Raw genomic sequence first — 17,778 nt, 5'->3', positions numbered from 1 at the left:
TGAATTAATAAAAACTGACATTTCAAATGGAAAAAGACACAGCTGCTGGTTTGATCATTTATTATGTTTCACCGATGATGGTTTGTTATATTTAGAGGCTCTACAGTAACATGTCAAGTATCTTAGTATCCCAGCTGGGTCATCGACAGCCTTACGGCAAACACAAGTCTACAGGTTTAAACCAGTTCTCAGCATTCTGAAGAAGCCTCTCTCTTTTTCTTTAAATATGTTTGACATGCAAGCTGAGACTCGTAAAGGAAAAGATCAAAATGTCATGATACTAATGAAAATTGTGCGAGCGGATCAACAGCACAGCAGGACAGACCTTTAGGACTGGAGCAGAGTGAACTCATTACAGGAGGTTGGGGGGGCTTTGCTGGGACCATCAGGAGTCCTAGTAGGTAGATTTATTTTTAGACAGACAGAGAGGAGAGTTAGCTGTTTCCAGCCTCTGTGCTAAGCTAACCATACCGTCTGCTGGCTCCAGTGTTGTTGATCATCACACTAACCAAATCATTGCCCAAATTGCTGAACTGCCCCTGAGCAGCTTCAGGGGAGTTCACATCAAGAACATTTGACAGGACACAGTTGGTCATCTCATCCTCCTGATGCTTGTCGGGATCCAACCTGTGATCTTAACCCAGCTGCTCTTTCACAAGGGTGCCTCGACATCCAGACACGTGTTCCCTTGGATTCATAAAGGCAGATTATTCTACATCCTACTTTCAGCACTAGGAATAACTCCTGAGAGATGTCGTCACACGGATCCAGAGTGAGTGGAGCTGCGCTGAGCTCAAAGCAACTTAGATCAGTTCCTGCTTGTTGTGCCTTCACATTGAGTCGATGTTAGGACAGCGGATTCTGTAATGTGTCACTGCAAGGTACACAATGCCTCAGGTAACGTCATTACCTTGAGTTGATTTAGCAAATGGAAAGCAATACTGAATATGAGGAAATACTCGTGCACAGTGTACTACAGCATGTGCAGTTACAGCCCTTTTAAGTGGTCCTATCATTGCATTAGAGTCTTGCGTAATCAGTCCTACGCTGATCAATGACAAAGTTTGGTGTTTTGAAGCAGACACTGACTGGAACTAGTTTTCATTCCAGGAAATTTCACCACCATGACCCTCTGGTGTGTGCAGTGGAAACGTAAACCGATCCGATATCGCCGACGCCGTCCGCATCACACTTTGCTCCGTTTCGAGTGGCTCTCTGCCAGAGAGGCGGCAGCAGCAGCACGTTTGTTGCGATGGTGGGGAAAGGTCGGCATCAGCTCTGGTTCACACGCTGCACAGAAGAGCATGGAAACACAGTTAATAAAAAAACATCAGACGGCGACCGCTAACAGCTGATCACAAAGGATCACACTCACGTAGGGGTTTCTCTTTGAAGTAGGAGCTCTCCAGACAATCTTTGGCAGTAGCTCTGCATCAGGAAACAGAAAAAGGGTTTTGAATTAGGTCAGCGAGTGTTCTAACTAGTAAGACGAGTGTATGTATGTGTCCGTCTGTACCTGCGCTGAGGGTTATACATGAAGAGCAGGTTGAGCAGTCTGTGTCCAGCGTCAGACAGCCAGGTGAATTTATTCTTCAGGTTGTTGTACGGCTGTTTCCTCAGACTGTATTGACCGATGAGGGGTAGCTGAGAGAATCCCTGGGACACACACACACACACACACACTCAGTAAATCTTCCTATAATCATCGCATCTAACAGAGTTTTTAGTTGATGATGTATTGATGGCGTCTCACCGGCCAGATGTTTTCGTTGGGTGTTCCCAGCAGCTGCACTATAAGGTCGACCTGCTGGATCTCAGAGGTTCCCGGCAGCAGAGGTTTGTGAGCCAGCAGCTCGGCCAGGATGCAGCCGACCGCCCTGCAGAGCAAACGTCATGACAGCGTTAAAGCCTGTTGCTTCCTGTTAAGCACAGTTTTGTACGATCACATTAAGTGTTATCGTCACTGAGGACTCACCACATGTCCAGAGCTGTAGTCTGGGTCTTGGTCCCTAGGAGGAGCTCCGGGGCTCTGTACCTGTAGACAGAGGACAGTGTGAAGGAACTTGTTTCGTGACAAGGATCCAGTAGAGGTAATGGAGCTAATAAAGGAGGATTAGTCTGAGGGATTAAAAGAAGAGTTTCTACTGAGGCTGCACAAACACAAGCACAACACAGGCAAGTGATATGAGGAGAAGACACACACACACACACACACACACACACACACACACACACACACACACACACACACACACACACACACACACACACACACACACACACACACACACACACACACACAGCAAACAGAAGCTGAGAGGCCCAATAACCACTCACCACAGTGTAACCACTCTGGGGGTCATGGGCTGCTGGGGGATGCCGTACATCCTGGCCAACCCAAAATCAGCTGGAGGCAGAAAGAACAGAGCAACAGTAACACATCCATAAAACAATGACTACTGTTAATAACTTAGGCAGTGGTGAAAGGTTACTGATTGGATTTACTGAAGTACTGTATAATCTGAAGGTGCCTTACATTTCATCAACCTTTACTCCACTAGCTACGTTTCATATCTGATTTAATAATAGAAGAAATGTGACAAACTGATAAGATCTGACCTACAGTTAAAGGCTAATAGAGAAAATAAGGAGTAAGATAAGATAATTCAAAGAAGGGCAGTGATCTATAAAAGACAGGAAAACTGGAGGCAGAGATTGTAACAGAGAGGTCAAAGGTCAGTAGTAGCAGACAGCTGGTTATGGTTATATGGTGACTCACCGATCTTAACACAGCCTTTGTCTGTCATCAGCAGATTAGACACCTTCAGGTCCCTGATAACAGGATGGAAAATGACAATGAGACAGTCAAGAAACCTGGTTCCTGGAAATCTGAGTATACATGCAGCAGAAGAGTAATCTGATTACTCCTCTGTCCTGGGCTGATTTTGGAAGCGTGGTTCACATGTAACTGTATGAACACAGCAACAGACAGAGACACAGCGACAGACAGAGACACAGCGACAGACAGAGACACAGCGACAGACAGAGACACAGCGACAGACAGAGACACAGCGACAGACAGAGAGACAGCGACAGACAGAGAGACAGCGACAGACAGAGAGACAGCGACAGACAGAGAGACAGCGACAGACAGAGAGACAGCGACAGACAGAGAGACAGCGCCAGACAGAGACACAGCGCCAGACAGAGACACAGCGCCAGACAGAGAGACACAGCGACAGACAGAGAGACACAGCGACAGACAGAGAGACACAGCGACAGACAGAGACACAGCGACAGACAGAGACACAGCGACAGACAGAGAGACAGCGACAGACAGAGAGACAGCGACAGACAGAGACACAGCGACAGACAGAGACACAGCGACAGACAGAGACACAGCGACAGACAGAGACACAGCGCCAGACAGGGACACAGCGCCAGACAGAGACACAGCGCCAGACAGAGACACAGCGACAGACAGAGACACAGCGACAGACAGAGACACAGCGACAGACAGAGACACAGCGACAGACAGACAGGGACACAGCGACAGACAGACAGGGACACAGCGACAGACAGAGACACAGCGACAGACAGAGACACAGCGACAGACAGACAGGGACACAGCGACAGACAGAGAGACAGCGACAGACAGACAGGGACACAGCGACAGACAGACAGGGACACAGCGACAGACAGAGAGACAGCGACAGACAGACAGGGACACAGCGACAGACAGAGAGACACAGCGACAGACAGAGACACAGCTCCTTTTCACAGCACTAACTGTCTGAATTAAAGAAATGCAGTGATAAGTGACTTCTTTAGTCGTCTACAGAGCTTTGTGTTGGTTTCAGTTTAAGTGGCATCGCTGCGTATAACGATCTCTCTCTTCACTCAGCAGAACTTCTCAGCTGATAGTAGAGTGGTGAGTGTCGGCAGTCTTTGCTGTGCACATGCGCTTGAGAAAGCTGTTTGGAAACCTGGTTTACATGGAACAGTAAGCGGAGTTCTCCAGGAGAAGTCTCCCTCAGGAAATCAGGTTTCTCTAATCCCCTAAACTGATTACAGGTTTCCATTTAAACGACACTTAAGAAATCAGCTTTCTAGAGAAAGCCGACTGTAACCTGGTCACTTTAGTGCATGTGAACACACTGAATGTCAATATGCAGCGACAGATACAAAACTGACATGAGAAGTGACCCACGCCTTCAGTGAGTGTTGTGAACCTCTTTTACAGCAATAACTTCCATTCAGCTTTTATAGTAACTGTACATCAGCTGAGAGATTGTCTCTGCATGACCTACCTGCTTCAGGTCCTTCCACAGCATTTCTGTAGGATTATGTTCAGGACTCAGCCATTTCAACACATTACATCTGTTCTGCTTTAACCAATCTCTGGCACCATGATCCACTCTTTACTCATTTTCCTGTAGAATTTGGGATTAATTTGTACTGGATCTGCCTGACAGTTCACTGGTGGAGTCAAAACTATTTAGAAATTCTCTTACAATGCATTACAGCCTGGTGACAACTTACACCTCTACTTCTAAGGCATTCAGAAATCTCCTTTGTGAAACACTTCTACAAAGTTGTCAAGATCAGATTGTGACAGTAAAGATCCAGGTTCCTGTTCTTTCAATAAAACAGGACCTTCCAGACTCACACCTGATAGTCATCCCACTTGACTCAAACTCGTAACTTCAAATGAGCTGGTAATCATAGAGGTTCACTTACTTTAACCACAAACAAATATTTAAGAAAGAATCATTTTTCACAAAACATACATGTGTAAGGATCATTGGGTTCCTTAAATCTAGTTTCAGGATCTGAGTAAAAATCTCATGGTGTTTTACATCACCTTTGTCTTGAACTGTGACTCCCACTTTTAATTTAGCTTTCTAAACACAAAAAATCCAAAGAGTGAATTGTTGAGTTTCCAGAGAATATCTGGAACTGACCTGTGTATGATGAAGTTGTGGTGGAGATACTCCAGGCCTCTGAGCAACTGAAGGACGATACACTTCACCTGGAAAATGACAGAAGAAAGGGGCCTAGGTCAGGAACCTGAATGAACGAGTTTGTGTAGTTATGGGGGTAAAAGTAAAACCTACTAGAAACAAACAAGAAATAATTCAAATAATGATTTAGGAGCTTCACTCCGTCACACCTGAGCCTCAGAGAATGGAGTCTGCATGTTTTCCAGTAGACTGGCCAGATCCTGCTCACAGTAACACATCACCAGGAACAGGCTGAATGTGAAATGAGAGAATACATTTTAAAATACAGATGATTAAGAGTCAAATTACCAGAACAGAAAATAGTGAAACAGGCTCATTATCAAACCCATTAAAGGTTTATTTTCTCTTTCAAGCACTGTTTTCAACAATCCATTCAGCACGGGCAGGAGTTTGGTGTCACTCTAAAGTATCCTTGTTATGCAAGAGAAGCAGAATCAAGAACATCTAATTGATCAGGAACAGAGTGTAGACACTGTTAATGTTGTTAAAGGAAGACCAAGACAGAGACAAAACTGTGCCTGTAACACACCTGTCACGGCAGCAACACCATAATGTGGTTTGATTATGTGAGCTACCTTTCCAGCTGACTGCCTACAACCACTTCTTTGAGTTCCACTATGTTGGGATGTCTCAGCCTCAGCAGCAGGGTGATCTCTCTGAGGCTGCTGATGGGGATTCCTGCCAGATAGAGAGCAGTGCGTCAGAAGGTTCTTCTACACATCACTTTATTTCAACCAAAGGAAACAATACAAAATGTGTGCTTTTATTTCTACAGACTTTGAATTTTGATGATAATATCCATCATTAGTCTGGGATTATCTATAAAGACTGATTTATTACATGCATGCAAACACACACATATGAATGAGAGCTAGAGAACCTGTGGTCTCACCATCTTTTTCTTTGTCCATCCGGACCTTCTTCAATGCTACAATTTCATCTGACTTGGTGTCACGGGCTCGGTCTGTGGAAAGAAAAGGATACCTTTATTATTAAACTGAAGTCTGACAGTCTAATAACTCGGCAGTATAATAGACAATACGAATGACTTACACACAATGCCGTAAGTTCCTTCACCTATTCGGTTGAGTTTCTCAAACTCTCTCACACTTCTGCAGCTTCCGAACTGTAAAAGAGAGAAAAGATGAGAAAATGGAAGCAGGGCTCTTTGTATTTCTCATGCATCACTTTCTGCTCCTTGAGTACAACACACTTTAAATCAGGGCTTCCCAGACCTGGTCCTTGAGGAGCACTGCCCTGCTTATTTCACATCTACACATACACACTCTTGAAGACTTCCCATATAAATAAGTTGTACGACTGTTGAACAGCTTTGTGAGTGTTGACATATTTATAATATCGGAACAATGTAAAATCAAATGATAAAAAGCAATAACAAAATCACATCCAACTGTGATCATCAAACCAAACGGTGGCTCTGAACCACTATAAAGAACTGACTGTCAGGTAATTCTCCACACATCTCTTGTGTTTTCTGCTTTCCAGTCGTTGTCTGGGGCTTTTCCATGACCTAAATGGAAAACACTCGTTCAGCCAACTAGTCTGGGCTGCTGTCACAGGATTGTAATGATCATTCAAATTGGTTTTACGCAGTCCTAAAGAAGATCTAGTGAAGGTGATGAGGACACAGTGGACTCTCCAAGGAAACGCCACATGACGTAGACAGATTGGCCCCTGAACTAGAAGACGTTTCACATTGAAGCCACTAATGAGATTAGCTGCTACAGGACACTGACTTCAGTAGACTATTCAAGTGGAACATCCACACCATACCTTCACCATGGAAGGTCATGGAAGAAATCACATGATAAAAGCGTCTCATTAGCTTTTTTGGTTGTTGTTTGTTTAGTTTTTTTACATAATAAGCACACGCAAACAAAGGAAACACTAACTTATCTCTTAACCGACAGACAGTCTTAATGGGAGAAACTGAAAACTCCATTCAGAAATCTGCAGTTTTAACCACCAGCGTTAACTAGCCTTTCCACCACTGACGGCTACTTCACTCGTGTTATATGTGTGTTGTGAGTTTTTCTAACATAGATCATTTTGTCAAACACATGCCGAATTTGTGACTGGACTATTTGAACTTGTACAAAAATCTGAACCTGTGTTATTTGAGTCCCATGTCGCCGTTTATAACCAAGAAATCATTCAAATAAGTCGAGTTACGTTCCCCTCCCGTTAAGCTAATGCTCTTACCCTGTCGTTTTGAGGCACTGTGAATGTTTTATTGTTCTTTATGGACTTCAGCTTTATGGGGTCTGGTTCGTCTTCTCCTACGGTCTCCATTATTTCACTGTATTCCGTTTGCAACCCCAGACGAGGAAGGTTATGGTCGGTTATGGCTTCAAGCAGTCAAACAGCAGCTCACACTCCGGTGGGCGCCGCCATTGTGCTGATGTGTTGTGTTTAGTGACCGGTGGGACAACAGAGAACTTTCCCGGAGTTGGAGTTAAAGACAACACTTTGTGAAAAGCTTCTGTCGTTCTGCATCCGAAGGGAGTTCAGGAAGTCTATAAGAAAAGAAAACAAAAAAAAGAAAACAGATGTAATCACACATTATAAATATAAACGTGGGAGGATGAGCATGATAGTTTTTCAAGGGTGATCAAACTAGTAGGAGAGTAGACCACATGGGTGTATTAAAGTAGAAAGTGTCATCAAATGTATCATAAAACTGAAACAGTGTCCATGTGAACCATGAAACTGGGTTTTACACTGATGTTTCTCTAGAAGACGTAGACACCAAAATTCACAGTCCTCCAAAAGCTTATCTTAAAGGTGCAGCATACAGCTCGGAGGGATATATGTAATTGCTGGAATGGATGTATAATTGATAATTATGTTTTCATTAGAGTGCAATCACTGCAAAGTATAAATCACTGCAGTTTCTATCAAGCTTCAACCATCAAACTAGTCACATTACATTCATGTAACTGATCAAATATTCACTTCATTCCACTCAGACTGCTGAAGCTTCACGTTACCTTTAGTTACACATTTAAATCAATACATGCACAGAACAGTGACTGAGGATGTTACTACAGAAAGACCATTAGGAAGTGATCTCTTCAGGGCCAGTATGAACAGGACAACTGGTCACACCAAGTAAAACCTCTTTCAATGTTGATATGGGCACGTGACTGTCACACATCCATCCATCTTAGGACTAGTGTTAGCCTGCACTGTGTTGTCTCACAGCCTGAGTCTAGATAACCCTGATAACATCCCTGCAGTCATTCAAACACCTATTCCATATGACCTGATCCTGTCAAAGGTTGATTACCTCAGAAAGCAGGCCACTCTGAGTCACTGTGTGCTCACTACTTTCTTCCCCACTATAAAGGGCATGGAAGAAGGCCTCCGCTCTTTGACGGCATCAGCTATGGTGAGGGTGGACGGTGTGCCGTAGATGTTATCCCTGGAGGGGGCTGTGACGAGGATGGTGGGCGCATTTGCAGACAAGTCAGCTGAATCGGACTCCTCGGTGGACTGGGATGAGGGGGGGCTCTCTGTAACTGTGAGGGAGAACATGCAGAGATTTTACAGAACCTATAAAAGATGTTCTACCTGCACCCCAGTTTCTCCAGCCACTAATTTGATCTTAGGTCTAGAATTGACCTGTAGATAAGACAAACCTGCTGATTTCTAGTAAAGTGTGTGTGTTTAGATGTGTGGTAGTGCCTCTGTATCAGGAGGAACAACACCTCCTAATAGGATTGTGCTTATTTCTTAAGCACGTTAGGGCCGTGTCGACATCATATTAGTACTCCACAGTGGAACAATGATTGTCTCTAACCACGATCAGCTACAATTAAATATCTTAACAGATTAATTGCTTCGATAAGATGCTCCAGGACATGTTTCACTACAATGATAAACACAAATATGTTTTGGTAGAAAGGTGAAGAACAGTACAAACAGGCATTAGCATTTTAAACAGAGTTTACAGTACCAGCAATTGTGTAGATTCTTTGTTGGTATACACTGAAGCTGATCCTCTATGTATTCATTCTACAGTAATAAAGACAAGTGGTAATGTCACAGGTAATGTGTTCTCTATTTTGGTTCCATTTCTACTGAGATCATTCGACTTCTTAGGGAGTTCATCCCTACCTGCATTCTCCTTCTGACTTGCTCCAGACCCCATTAGGCTTCAGTCAGCTGGTGTACACTTGCACAGAGCTCACATTCTTCTTCTTCTTTTTGTCAGTCTGTGCTGTGGCACCTTCAGACTCAGACTGTGTATTAACGGTGCTGTGTCTGAGGTGCTTCTGTCACCGGCCTCCCTCTGCCTGCCTCTGCCACTCCCCTTTCTGTCTCCGTCACTCGCTCTGTCTGAGTGACAGCCACTAATCCTGTGTACTGGCTCACAGCAGTGATAACAAACAGCAACTCTTTCTGACTACAGACTCTTTGTTCATCATGCTAAAGGGTATTTATATGTGTATACGTTGCTACATTGTTGACTGGTTTTAGTGTTGTATGTATGTGTGTGTTTCATGCTGGTTTATACTTTAAGTTGCCATCTTGGCCACATGTTGAAAAAGATTTTGCAAACCTCAAGTAGATGCTTAAGTTTAACCCTCTACTCTCTTACCACCCCACCCCGGCCATCCTGCCAGAACTCACAGCACCCCTTTGCCGCTCTATTTCATTTTCCTAGATCTACCAATGGACTGACTGTTCAGATCAGCAGTACAAATCACTGTCACATTCTTGAAGCTGGTAATAAGTTGTTGACTGTTTATTTTTGTTACATTTAACAGTTTGAAACAAAAACTCTTTTGAGAAGGACACTGCCAGCACAACAGTATGAGGATCAGCGCTGTGCTTCATGAAACCTCAGCTACAACAAACACTAGATGTACAAAATACCCATTTTTAAGAACACACAAAAGGAAATCCACTAATGTCAAATCAATAATCATCATGGCACTCTCCCAGTTCAGACGTTTTGCTGTGGAGAGAAGACAATCAAATGTCCACACAAACACAGAACACTCAACAACAAGAACAATACTAGATATTAACAGCCTATTTATTCCAGTCTTCACTCTCAGTGACGCAGCTGATGGAGTGTTTACAAGGTTTCGTTAGCCCAGCGCCGCAGGTAATCTAACTCATCCTCAACCTCATCTTCCTCTGTCTTGGCTTGGGGGCACAAGAAAGAACAAAATGTGAGCAGAATAGTAGCAGCCAACTGGACCTTGTTTATGTCATGGCATGTTGAAGCTCTCCTCTTCCACATTAGAGCTACTGAACATGAATGAATCTTCTGTGGCACCAGGCTTCATCTTAGCTTGACCCATGATCCACAAAGTTAACTACGTTAATCTAGTGGTTGTACCTACTCTTTAGAGGGTTCTTACCAGGATGGGAAGGTGATGCAGTGGATGACACTTGGAGACAAGGGACTATCTCCTCAATTCTGTCCTCAAAGAGGGTGTCGTCCATGTTTTTCTCCAGCCTCTCCAGCTCTGCCAGCAGCTCTTCCTGAAGGTCACACACACACACACACAAATGAACCTTACTGTACAATATTAAAGGGAAACTCCACCACCTGTAGTTCTAGTTTGGTTTCATACTACTACTACTGTTCATACCTCTATATGACATCATATCAACCTCTGTTTTTCAGCTAGACTCTGAGTTTCTTAACATAGGGCAGATAGAGGGAAGTTTAATACCGTTCACACTTGTCACAACACTTTTCCACTGCATGGTACCAGTCTCGTTATCTGAACTCTTAGATCTCTTCTAAGTCTATAAATCTGTCTTACTTACTTTAAAACAAGAAAGGCATTCTTATCACAACAGTTTCATGCAGCATCGCCATGACAACAAGGTACACTGATGGGGTACTACGTTTAAAATAGAAAATGAAATACCTGGTACCAAAAGTTGAGTAGAGTTAACTCTTATATGTACCCCCCAAAGCAGAAGCATAAGTAGCAAGTTAAAAATGACTGACCTATAGGAACTTCAACATAAGATAAAGCATTACTGTGACTGTACCTCGTCAAATTCCACTGCAAAGCCCACAGATGTGTAAAAGGTGTCCGACACGTCTTGAGCCACATCCTGCTCCTCTGTAATGTCTTTGAAAAGATCATTCACCTTGTTGACAATATCTCTGAAAGCAGCAGCAGCTGTTAGTAAACTGTATGAACAAACATGATGGTACAACATTTACTGTGAGCTAAATAGACATCCACGTAGATTTACTTGTCAAAAGCAGATCAATCTTTCAGATATTCCTACTTGTAAATGATTCAAATGACTTTCAATCTGCTAGTTTTCCTCTTACATGTGTTCATGGGCCGACCGCACAGCCTTCACTGCACAGTCAATGTACTTGAGGTGTTTCTCATACCACTTCTTTCTTCTCAGCGCCTGCAGGGCCACTGGAGGAGAGCACAGTCAGATGTAGTCAGATACAGGACATGAACAGGAGTGTCCCAGTGAAACACTCTAGTTAGCCATCATGCACAGTACCAACCTGGAACAGTTGTTGTTGTTATGTTAAGGCTTGGACAACATAAAAATGTCCGTATACAGTAACATTTAGTTTTCATTTATTTTTATTCATTTTGGTACTGTATGTCTTGGTATATTAAACCATTTTACACACATTTGGGCATTGTTAGTGATTCTAGATGAATACCAATGTACTAGCATTACTGCTAATAAGTTCACTTGCACAGACCAAATGCAGTAGCCGTTGCTAGGTAACGCACTAGCTTGATAACTAGCTTAGGTTAGCTTAGTTAAACCATCACCTAGCTAACATTATTCATCCGTATTTATTAAAAAAAACACGAGGCATACATAAACTTAACATTTAATACCTCACCTCTTCTGTTTGTTCTACAATTTTTCTTGGCAAACAGAAGTTCCTGGTCAATCTTTTTCTTCAGAAACTCTTCCTTACTCAGCAGCAACTCTTCTCCCTCTGGAAGTTTCTCAGTGCCGTCTTCATGACAGTGCTTCATTCCCACCTTTTCTCCTCCACTGAATATCTTTACATACAAAGACATGTCTGATCTGTTCAAAGTGTCTCCTAAGCTGGGTTCAGGTCTCTCTTCTTGCACTGACTGGCTGTAGTTTGTAGTCACCCCCCCGCCTCTAAACTCCGCTGCCTGTAATTTGTAAACGTAACGTTAAATACGTGCATCCTGTGATTGCCTTCTTAATCAGGTACCATGTAACCACTACCTTCGTTTTCTTATGAACTGTACTTAAGTGGATATTTAAGCAGTTGAGATATTTGTGCCTTGACCGAGTTCTTCCATGTTACGTTATTTTACATTATTTGACAGATCTAACGCCACTTTACAGATGTGTACAGATTCTCATTACAAAAATGGTTTGTGACAAAGGTGCCAGTAGATGGCGACATTGCTTCTCTTGAGCAGGATGCAATAAACAAAGTCAGAGGCGAAGAAGAATTATTTGTGATCACGTGACTAGTGTTTAGACCAGGAAGTGCGGTGTCAGATACACGGTGAAATCAAAACAAATCGAGTCCAGCCTGTTGAGGAGCTAAAATAATAAATTCCGTGATAACTTGAAGTCATACTCGTCTTGACATGGATGGTATGTCGTGTTTTAATAGCTGAACTATTTATCTTGATAGACTTTGCTTCTATTTTTAGCACCACCAATGTATTTACATGGCGCTAACATTAGCTTGTTAGCCTGGGTGGGTGGTTAACTGCGCTAGCTGTCAGGTTAGCTGTGAAACCTGTGCTTGTTTTTAGCTAGCTGCTTTAAACTATCTCTGCTGTAGTTGTCAGCATCAGCATCAATGTAGCTTTCTGGTTGACGCTAACATGTTGTTTTAACGCTGCTTGGATGCCACTGAATCTTTTCTTAGCACATGACTGTTAACTTAGGAATGTGAGCGTCCATTCAACATTTGATGAGTGTAGATTCGACAGACGGAGACGCCACCTTAGGATTAGACACTGAATTCTAACTGACAATGTTTTTTAACCCTGCTTAATTATAATTTAGTGCCATTTTAATTGTCATATTTGAATACACTTGTAATACATTTCAGTATTTAAAGAAATCAAACTCTGTAGAAACTCTGTGTTTTAATGTTTTCCCATTGCTAGATATTTGTAAGAACTTCTTTCATTCTTTGTTGAATTTCATATTTTTCTGTTTATACAGTATTTTTGCTTTTTTTTTTTTACACATATCTTACTAAAACATCCACTGTATTGGCCAGATTATAGGATGAATCTGTTTATGATGCTGTAGGTGCGCAATTGTCTGGTCTTCAAATAATTAGTTAAGTGTGTTCACCTTAAAGCAAAGAACATTCAGCCGGGAAAGCGTTATAAATGTTTGCTAGGGAATGAAAAGCCAATGTCAGCAGAAACATGTATAATGTGGACTCAGAATACTGTGACAGTATGTACTTAATATTTGTAACTCTCTCTTTCCACTGTCGTTCCACAGAAACACTCTTCCAGCTAAGGGTATGTATGTTTGAAAAGATTCAAGTTGGACAACAGATTCATTTGATTTAGATTACATGATTCATTAATTCATTTTATGCATTTTTATGTTTACAGTTTACTTCAAAGCAGCTTGAAAGACTGGCTAAGAAGGCAGAGAAGGATTCTGAAAAGGAGCAGGCCAAGGTTAAGAAGGTAAGCAAACTGGTCTGAGCTTGAGGCAAAGCTGCTATGGCGTTATGATGTATGATTAGTTCAGATAATACAGAGATATTTTAGTTAGAGATGGGATGATTAGGGATGTCACCGGTAGCGCCAGTAGTCAAATTAATAGTAGTAATAACAGTGTCTCTGCACATAGTACAGGTTAAAAAGACATTTGTCAGCAGGGGGCAGTACAGCTTCAGTATTGAACAAATAGAACTTTGTTTTTTGAAAGTGATGTGTCACTGTTTCCTTCATGGCTAAATTTTGTATTGGCTAATGTGTCTGCTGTCACAAGGTCTCAAGACAAGTCTGTTTGTTTTTTTGTTTGTTTGTTTGTTTACTGCGTGTTTGCTTTGGAGATTACTGCAGAGGTATCAGCTTCTCTCATAGAACACTGGGGATATAACACAGCCAATCCCTCATTATCTCACAGGCCAGAGATATTTCCCTGTTGAGTCATGATAGTCCTCACTTCTCATATGACGTTTAACAGATCACATGCATTTAAATTAGAAAGGGTGAAAGTCCTCCCTGTTACTGCAATTTGTTTTTATTACTGTAAAAAGTATTATGATTGTTCTAATGACTAACTTCATGTGACCTGAACTTATCAAGATGCTGTCCACACAATGAAATAACTAGACAAATGGCTAAACAATGAGAATATCAGATTAACAAAAGATTATTGGCAGAACAAAGTACAACATGGACAAGTTCAGTTGACACCAAAGATGAAGCAATGACGTTGTCTGTCTTAATAAGTGTACATATGTGTATCTACACATGGGAGGTTGTACTAAATGGGGGTTACTAAAGGTGCAGATGCAGTTTATGTTGTTAACAGCATCAGTGTCTCCATCACCAGGCTTTGCAACAGAAAAATGTGGAATGCGCCCGAGTGTATGCAGAGAACGCCATCCGGAAAAAAAATGAGGGTCTTAATTGGCTGCGCATGGCATCACGAGTCGACGCCGTGGCCTCTAAAGTCCAGAGTGCTGTCACCATGAAGGCTGTAAGTTGCTGTACTTGTACTTGCTGTACAATACATGTTGCCTGAGTTAGCTAAACATTCAAACAACAGCATTGTAAAGTGACTATTCTCACTATTCTCCACATCACAGTGTTCCCTCTGTTTCAGTGAGGTTGCGATGGGAGGAGATGAAGTTTGTTGTTGTTGTTCTAAATGAAATAAATACATTACACAGTCAAAGTATCATATTTTTTTCCAAGGTGACTAAAAACATGGGTCAGGTGACCAAAGCCCTGGACAAAGCTCTGAGCTCCATGGATCTCCAAAAAGTCTCTGCTGTCATGGATAAGTTTGAAACTCAAGTACAGAACCTCGATGTTCACACCTCGGTGAGTGGCTGCAGACTGTGTGCTTTTGTGTTTGTAGTACTTGGATTCATAGTGTTTAATTTTATAACTCTGTATAATCAGATAATCTGTTCTGAACTGAGAAGGACTTGACAAGTCATGTTTGAACTTCAAACTCAGTTTCACTCTCCAACCTGACTTAGCATTTCCCTTCTGCCATTTGATCCATCCCTCTCCTCCCTACACCAGGTAATGGAGGACTCCATGAGCTCGGCAATGACGCTGACCACTCCGCAGCAGCAGGTCGATGACCTGATCCACCAAATAGCAGAGCAGAATGGCCTGGAGGTGATGGACCAGCTCAACCAGCTGCCGGCAGGAGCCACCTCAATTGGAGCAGAAAGCTCACGGAACCAAGAGAAGGAGGACCAGCTGTCTCGGCGGTAAGGACTAGTGTCTGTACTAGACAGTATGGGATGTCACATAGCTACTAGGTTACAGGCTGGAAGGAACATCTTGATTCCTGATTCTTCTGCTCTTCATTTCGTGCAACTCTGTTCATGCGTTGGCAGCAGGCTAACAAATAACACATAAACATGCAGGTTTCCAGTGAGATTAGCATGAGATCAGGAAGTTAGATTACACGGCACACTAACACAGAACACTGCTGTTGTGGTAGCTGAGTCACGAGTGATGGAGAAACAGTGTCTAAACTACCTCAAACTTATGTTTGGTATTTGTTCAGCGCATTGTCTTGTTTCTTATCAACCAGTACTTCTGCAGTACTCGTATATCTGCAATAAGCTTTCAGTGAGCCCACAACTACCAGGCATACAGAAAGGATATCAGCTAAAAACATAGCAACATTTTTGGCTGTTACAGTGTCTCATGTAGGGTGTAACTATTCTCCAAGTCCACACTTCCATCAGATTCTATAGTGCATTCCCTATCTAAAGAAAACTCTGGTTGCACACTCTGGGGAACTGCCTTCTCCTCCAAATGACATCACCTCAGCTAAAACCCCTCCAGATGATGTAATCTAAAAGAGTTTCTATGTGTTTGTCAGCTAAAACAAAGACAAATTTTAATCTAGAAAATGCAGAGGAAGGTTTAACACCGTTCATATATAGTTAAAATCCATATCAAGTCAAAATACTTTAAGCCATACTACCAGACGAGAACAAGTTATTGAAGTCACTTAACTTCAAATGAGCTAATTTGATTAACAGAACTCCTGTATGATGATTTACATTGTTCCAGTGCAAAAAACTATCATTTTGGAAATGGAATTAATTGCACTGTTCCTTTAAGGCTGGCATCCCATCCAAACAATTAAACTGGCATGTTGTTTTCCCATGTTGCAGGTTGGCTGCTCTGCGGAACTGAGAGCTCCTCCTGGAGAGGTGACAGGGCGTACAGCTGCGAGGAAGCAGACGAGCTTAATGACGCCGACAGGAGCTGTGTGTGTTTCTATTGAACTGTTCCTACCGGGAGGATTTAATGAGGCTATTGATTACCATCCCCCTGCGCTATAAATATACATATACACAAATACCCTAGCTAGAAATATACACGAGAAGGCATGAATCTCTCTGGTTCACCTTCTCATTTCGATCCATCTCTCCTCCAGTTTCTCTGTTCCCCTCTAATTCCCCACTGGAGCTCATTTTACCTTTCACTTCTCCTATTTTCCCTCCTTTTTATATCCCTCTTTTTCCTCAACCTCATTTCCCTTCACACATTTGGATGTATGCTCTGTACAAACTGAAGAAACATTTTACAAACTGTATAATGATGAAAATGAAGAGTTTTAACGAGCAGGGTGATTATAAGGGTGTTCCTGGTGCAGGGTAGGTCGAAGATGTTTGCACTTGTTTTTTTAAGTTGGTTTTCTTGGGCTCTGTCTGTCAGAAGTGGTTTAAATGGATGATTCTGTAGGAAGAAAGGAGACACATGCATTTAATGGGGGAAAAAAAGCAGCTCTTGCACACTTTTCATGTTTAGAGGTATTTTATTTTAACACAGTGGCCTGACGGAAACACTAACGGTCTCCTTCCCTCGTCGGATTCATCCATGTAACATCTGGTGATTGAATCTTTGCAACACTGTCTGTAACAGATGACAATCCTCCCACCGTTTGTTTCTTGGTGTCATATTGAATGATCTTTTTCTTTTTCATTGTTATTCAGATAATTTGTCCTGCCTGTTTTAGTGTTTTTTTGTTTCCTTGCTTCGAACGCCTTATTTGGGATGCTGGTGCTTGCATAGCTGCCCCCCCTCCTCTCACTAGTGCCTGAAGGACAATAGTTCAGAGAACAAACCACAGTGAGTGAACTGAAACTTAGCAGACGTTGATCAGAACAAGGAGTTTTCCATTCGTCCTCCTGTCACACAGGCCTCAGAATGTTTTTGCCCTGTTCTAGTCTGTTTCCACTTGTGAGCTTCAGTTGCTGTTAGAGGACATTTCCAATGTCTATTTGTGTCGTTATTTTTTTTTTTTTTTGGGGGGGGGGGGGTGTTTGATACAAGGTGCTGAAAATCTCTCACAGTAACATCAAAACCCCATTCAGATATTTGTGGAAGTCTCAAAATAACCAGATCATCATCACATGTCCCAGTTTCAGAACAGGGCTGTACACAGTGGATGTTCCACAGTTTTGTTCCTGGTTTGCCTTCTATACTACGCATGTGCTTGACCTGGTCAGGTGAGTGCTGGAAGATGGTTTGCATCAAGA

General features: G+C 42.4%; 3 protein-coding genes across 4 annotated transcripts; 1 reads left to right on the top strand and 2 right to left on the bottom strand.

Moving 5' to 3' along the window:
• Positions 1-45: 45 nt before the first annotated feature.
• Positions 46-9,249, bottom strand: cdk10 (cyclin-dependent kinase 10). The gene is made up of 15 exons (XM_026364786.1): positions 9,165-9,249; positions 8,335-8,566; positions 7,248-7,561; positions 6,078-6,150; positions 5,917-5,988; positions 5,600-5,702; positions 5,174-5,255; positions 4,965-5,032; positions 2,780-2,832; positions 2,338-2,407; positions 1,976-2,035; positions 1,754-1,877; positions 1,517-1,656; positions 1,376-1,428; positions 46-1,290 (listed from the first exon to the last, which is right to left on the bottom strand). Exons 3-15 carry the CDS (start codon positions 7,335-7,337, stop codon positions 1,187-1,189), a joined length of 1,092 nt encoding a protein of 363 aa, XP_026220571.1. The 5' UTR covers positions 7,338-7,561; positions 8,335-8,566; positions 9,165-9,249; the 3' UTR covers positions 46-1,186.
• A 531-nt stretch (positions 9,250-9,780) lies between these two features.
• Positions 9,781-12,194, bottom strand: LOC113166186 (charged multivesicular body protein 4b-like). Of its 2 annotated transcripts, none has more exons than XM_026366173.1 (5): positions 11,905-12,194; positions 11,359-11,455; positions 11,067-11,211; positions 10,421-10,544; positions 9,781-10,202 (listed from the first exon to the last, which is right to left on the bottom strand). In XM_026366173.1, the coding sequence occupies exons 1-5, from the start codon at positions 12,086-12,088 to the stop codon at positions 10,132-10,134; spliced, it is 621 nt and encodes a 206-aa protein (XP_026221958.1). In that variant the 5' UTR covers positions 12,089-12,194; the 3' UTR covers positions 9,781-10,131. The 2 variants fall into 2 exon arrangements, with proteins under 2 accessions (XP_026221958.1, XP_026221959.1); XM_026366174.1 differs by having other exon boundaries at positions 11,067-11,184.
• A 316-nt stretch (positions 12,195-12,510) lies between these two features.
• chmp1a (charged multivesicular body protein 1A) lies at positions 12,511-17,431 on the top strand. Its single transcript, XM_026366464.1, has 7 exons — positions 12,511-12,647; positions 13,521-13,540; positions 13,637-13,714; positions 14,592-14,738; positions 14,957-15,085; positions 15,293-15,486; positions 16,408-17,431. The coding sequence occupies exons 1-7, from the start codon at positions 12,641-12,643 to the stop codon at positions 16,427-16,429; spliced, it is 597 nt and encodes a 198-aa protein (XP_026222249.1). The 5' UTR covers positions 12,511-12,640; the 3' UTR covers positions 16,430-17,431.
• The last annotated feature ends 347 nt before the right edge of the window (positions 17,432-17,778 follow it).

This window comes from Anabas testudineus, chromosome 6 (assembly GCF_900324465.2).
Source record: "Anabas testudineus chromosome 6, fAnaTes1.2, whole genome shotgun sequence".
In the NCBI taxonomy this organism is placed as follows: Eukaryota; Metazoa; Chordata; class Actinopteri; order Anabantiformes; family Anabantidae; genus Anabas; species Anabas testudineus.
Note: the sequence above shows the minus strand (reverse complement) of the source record. Positions and strands in the feature narration are given on the sequence as shown.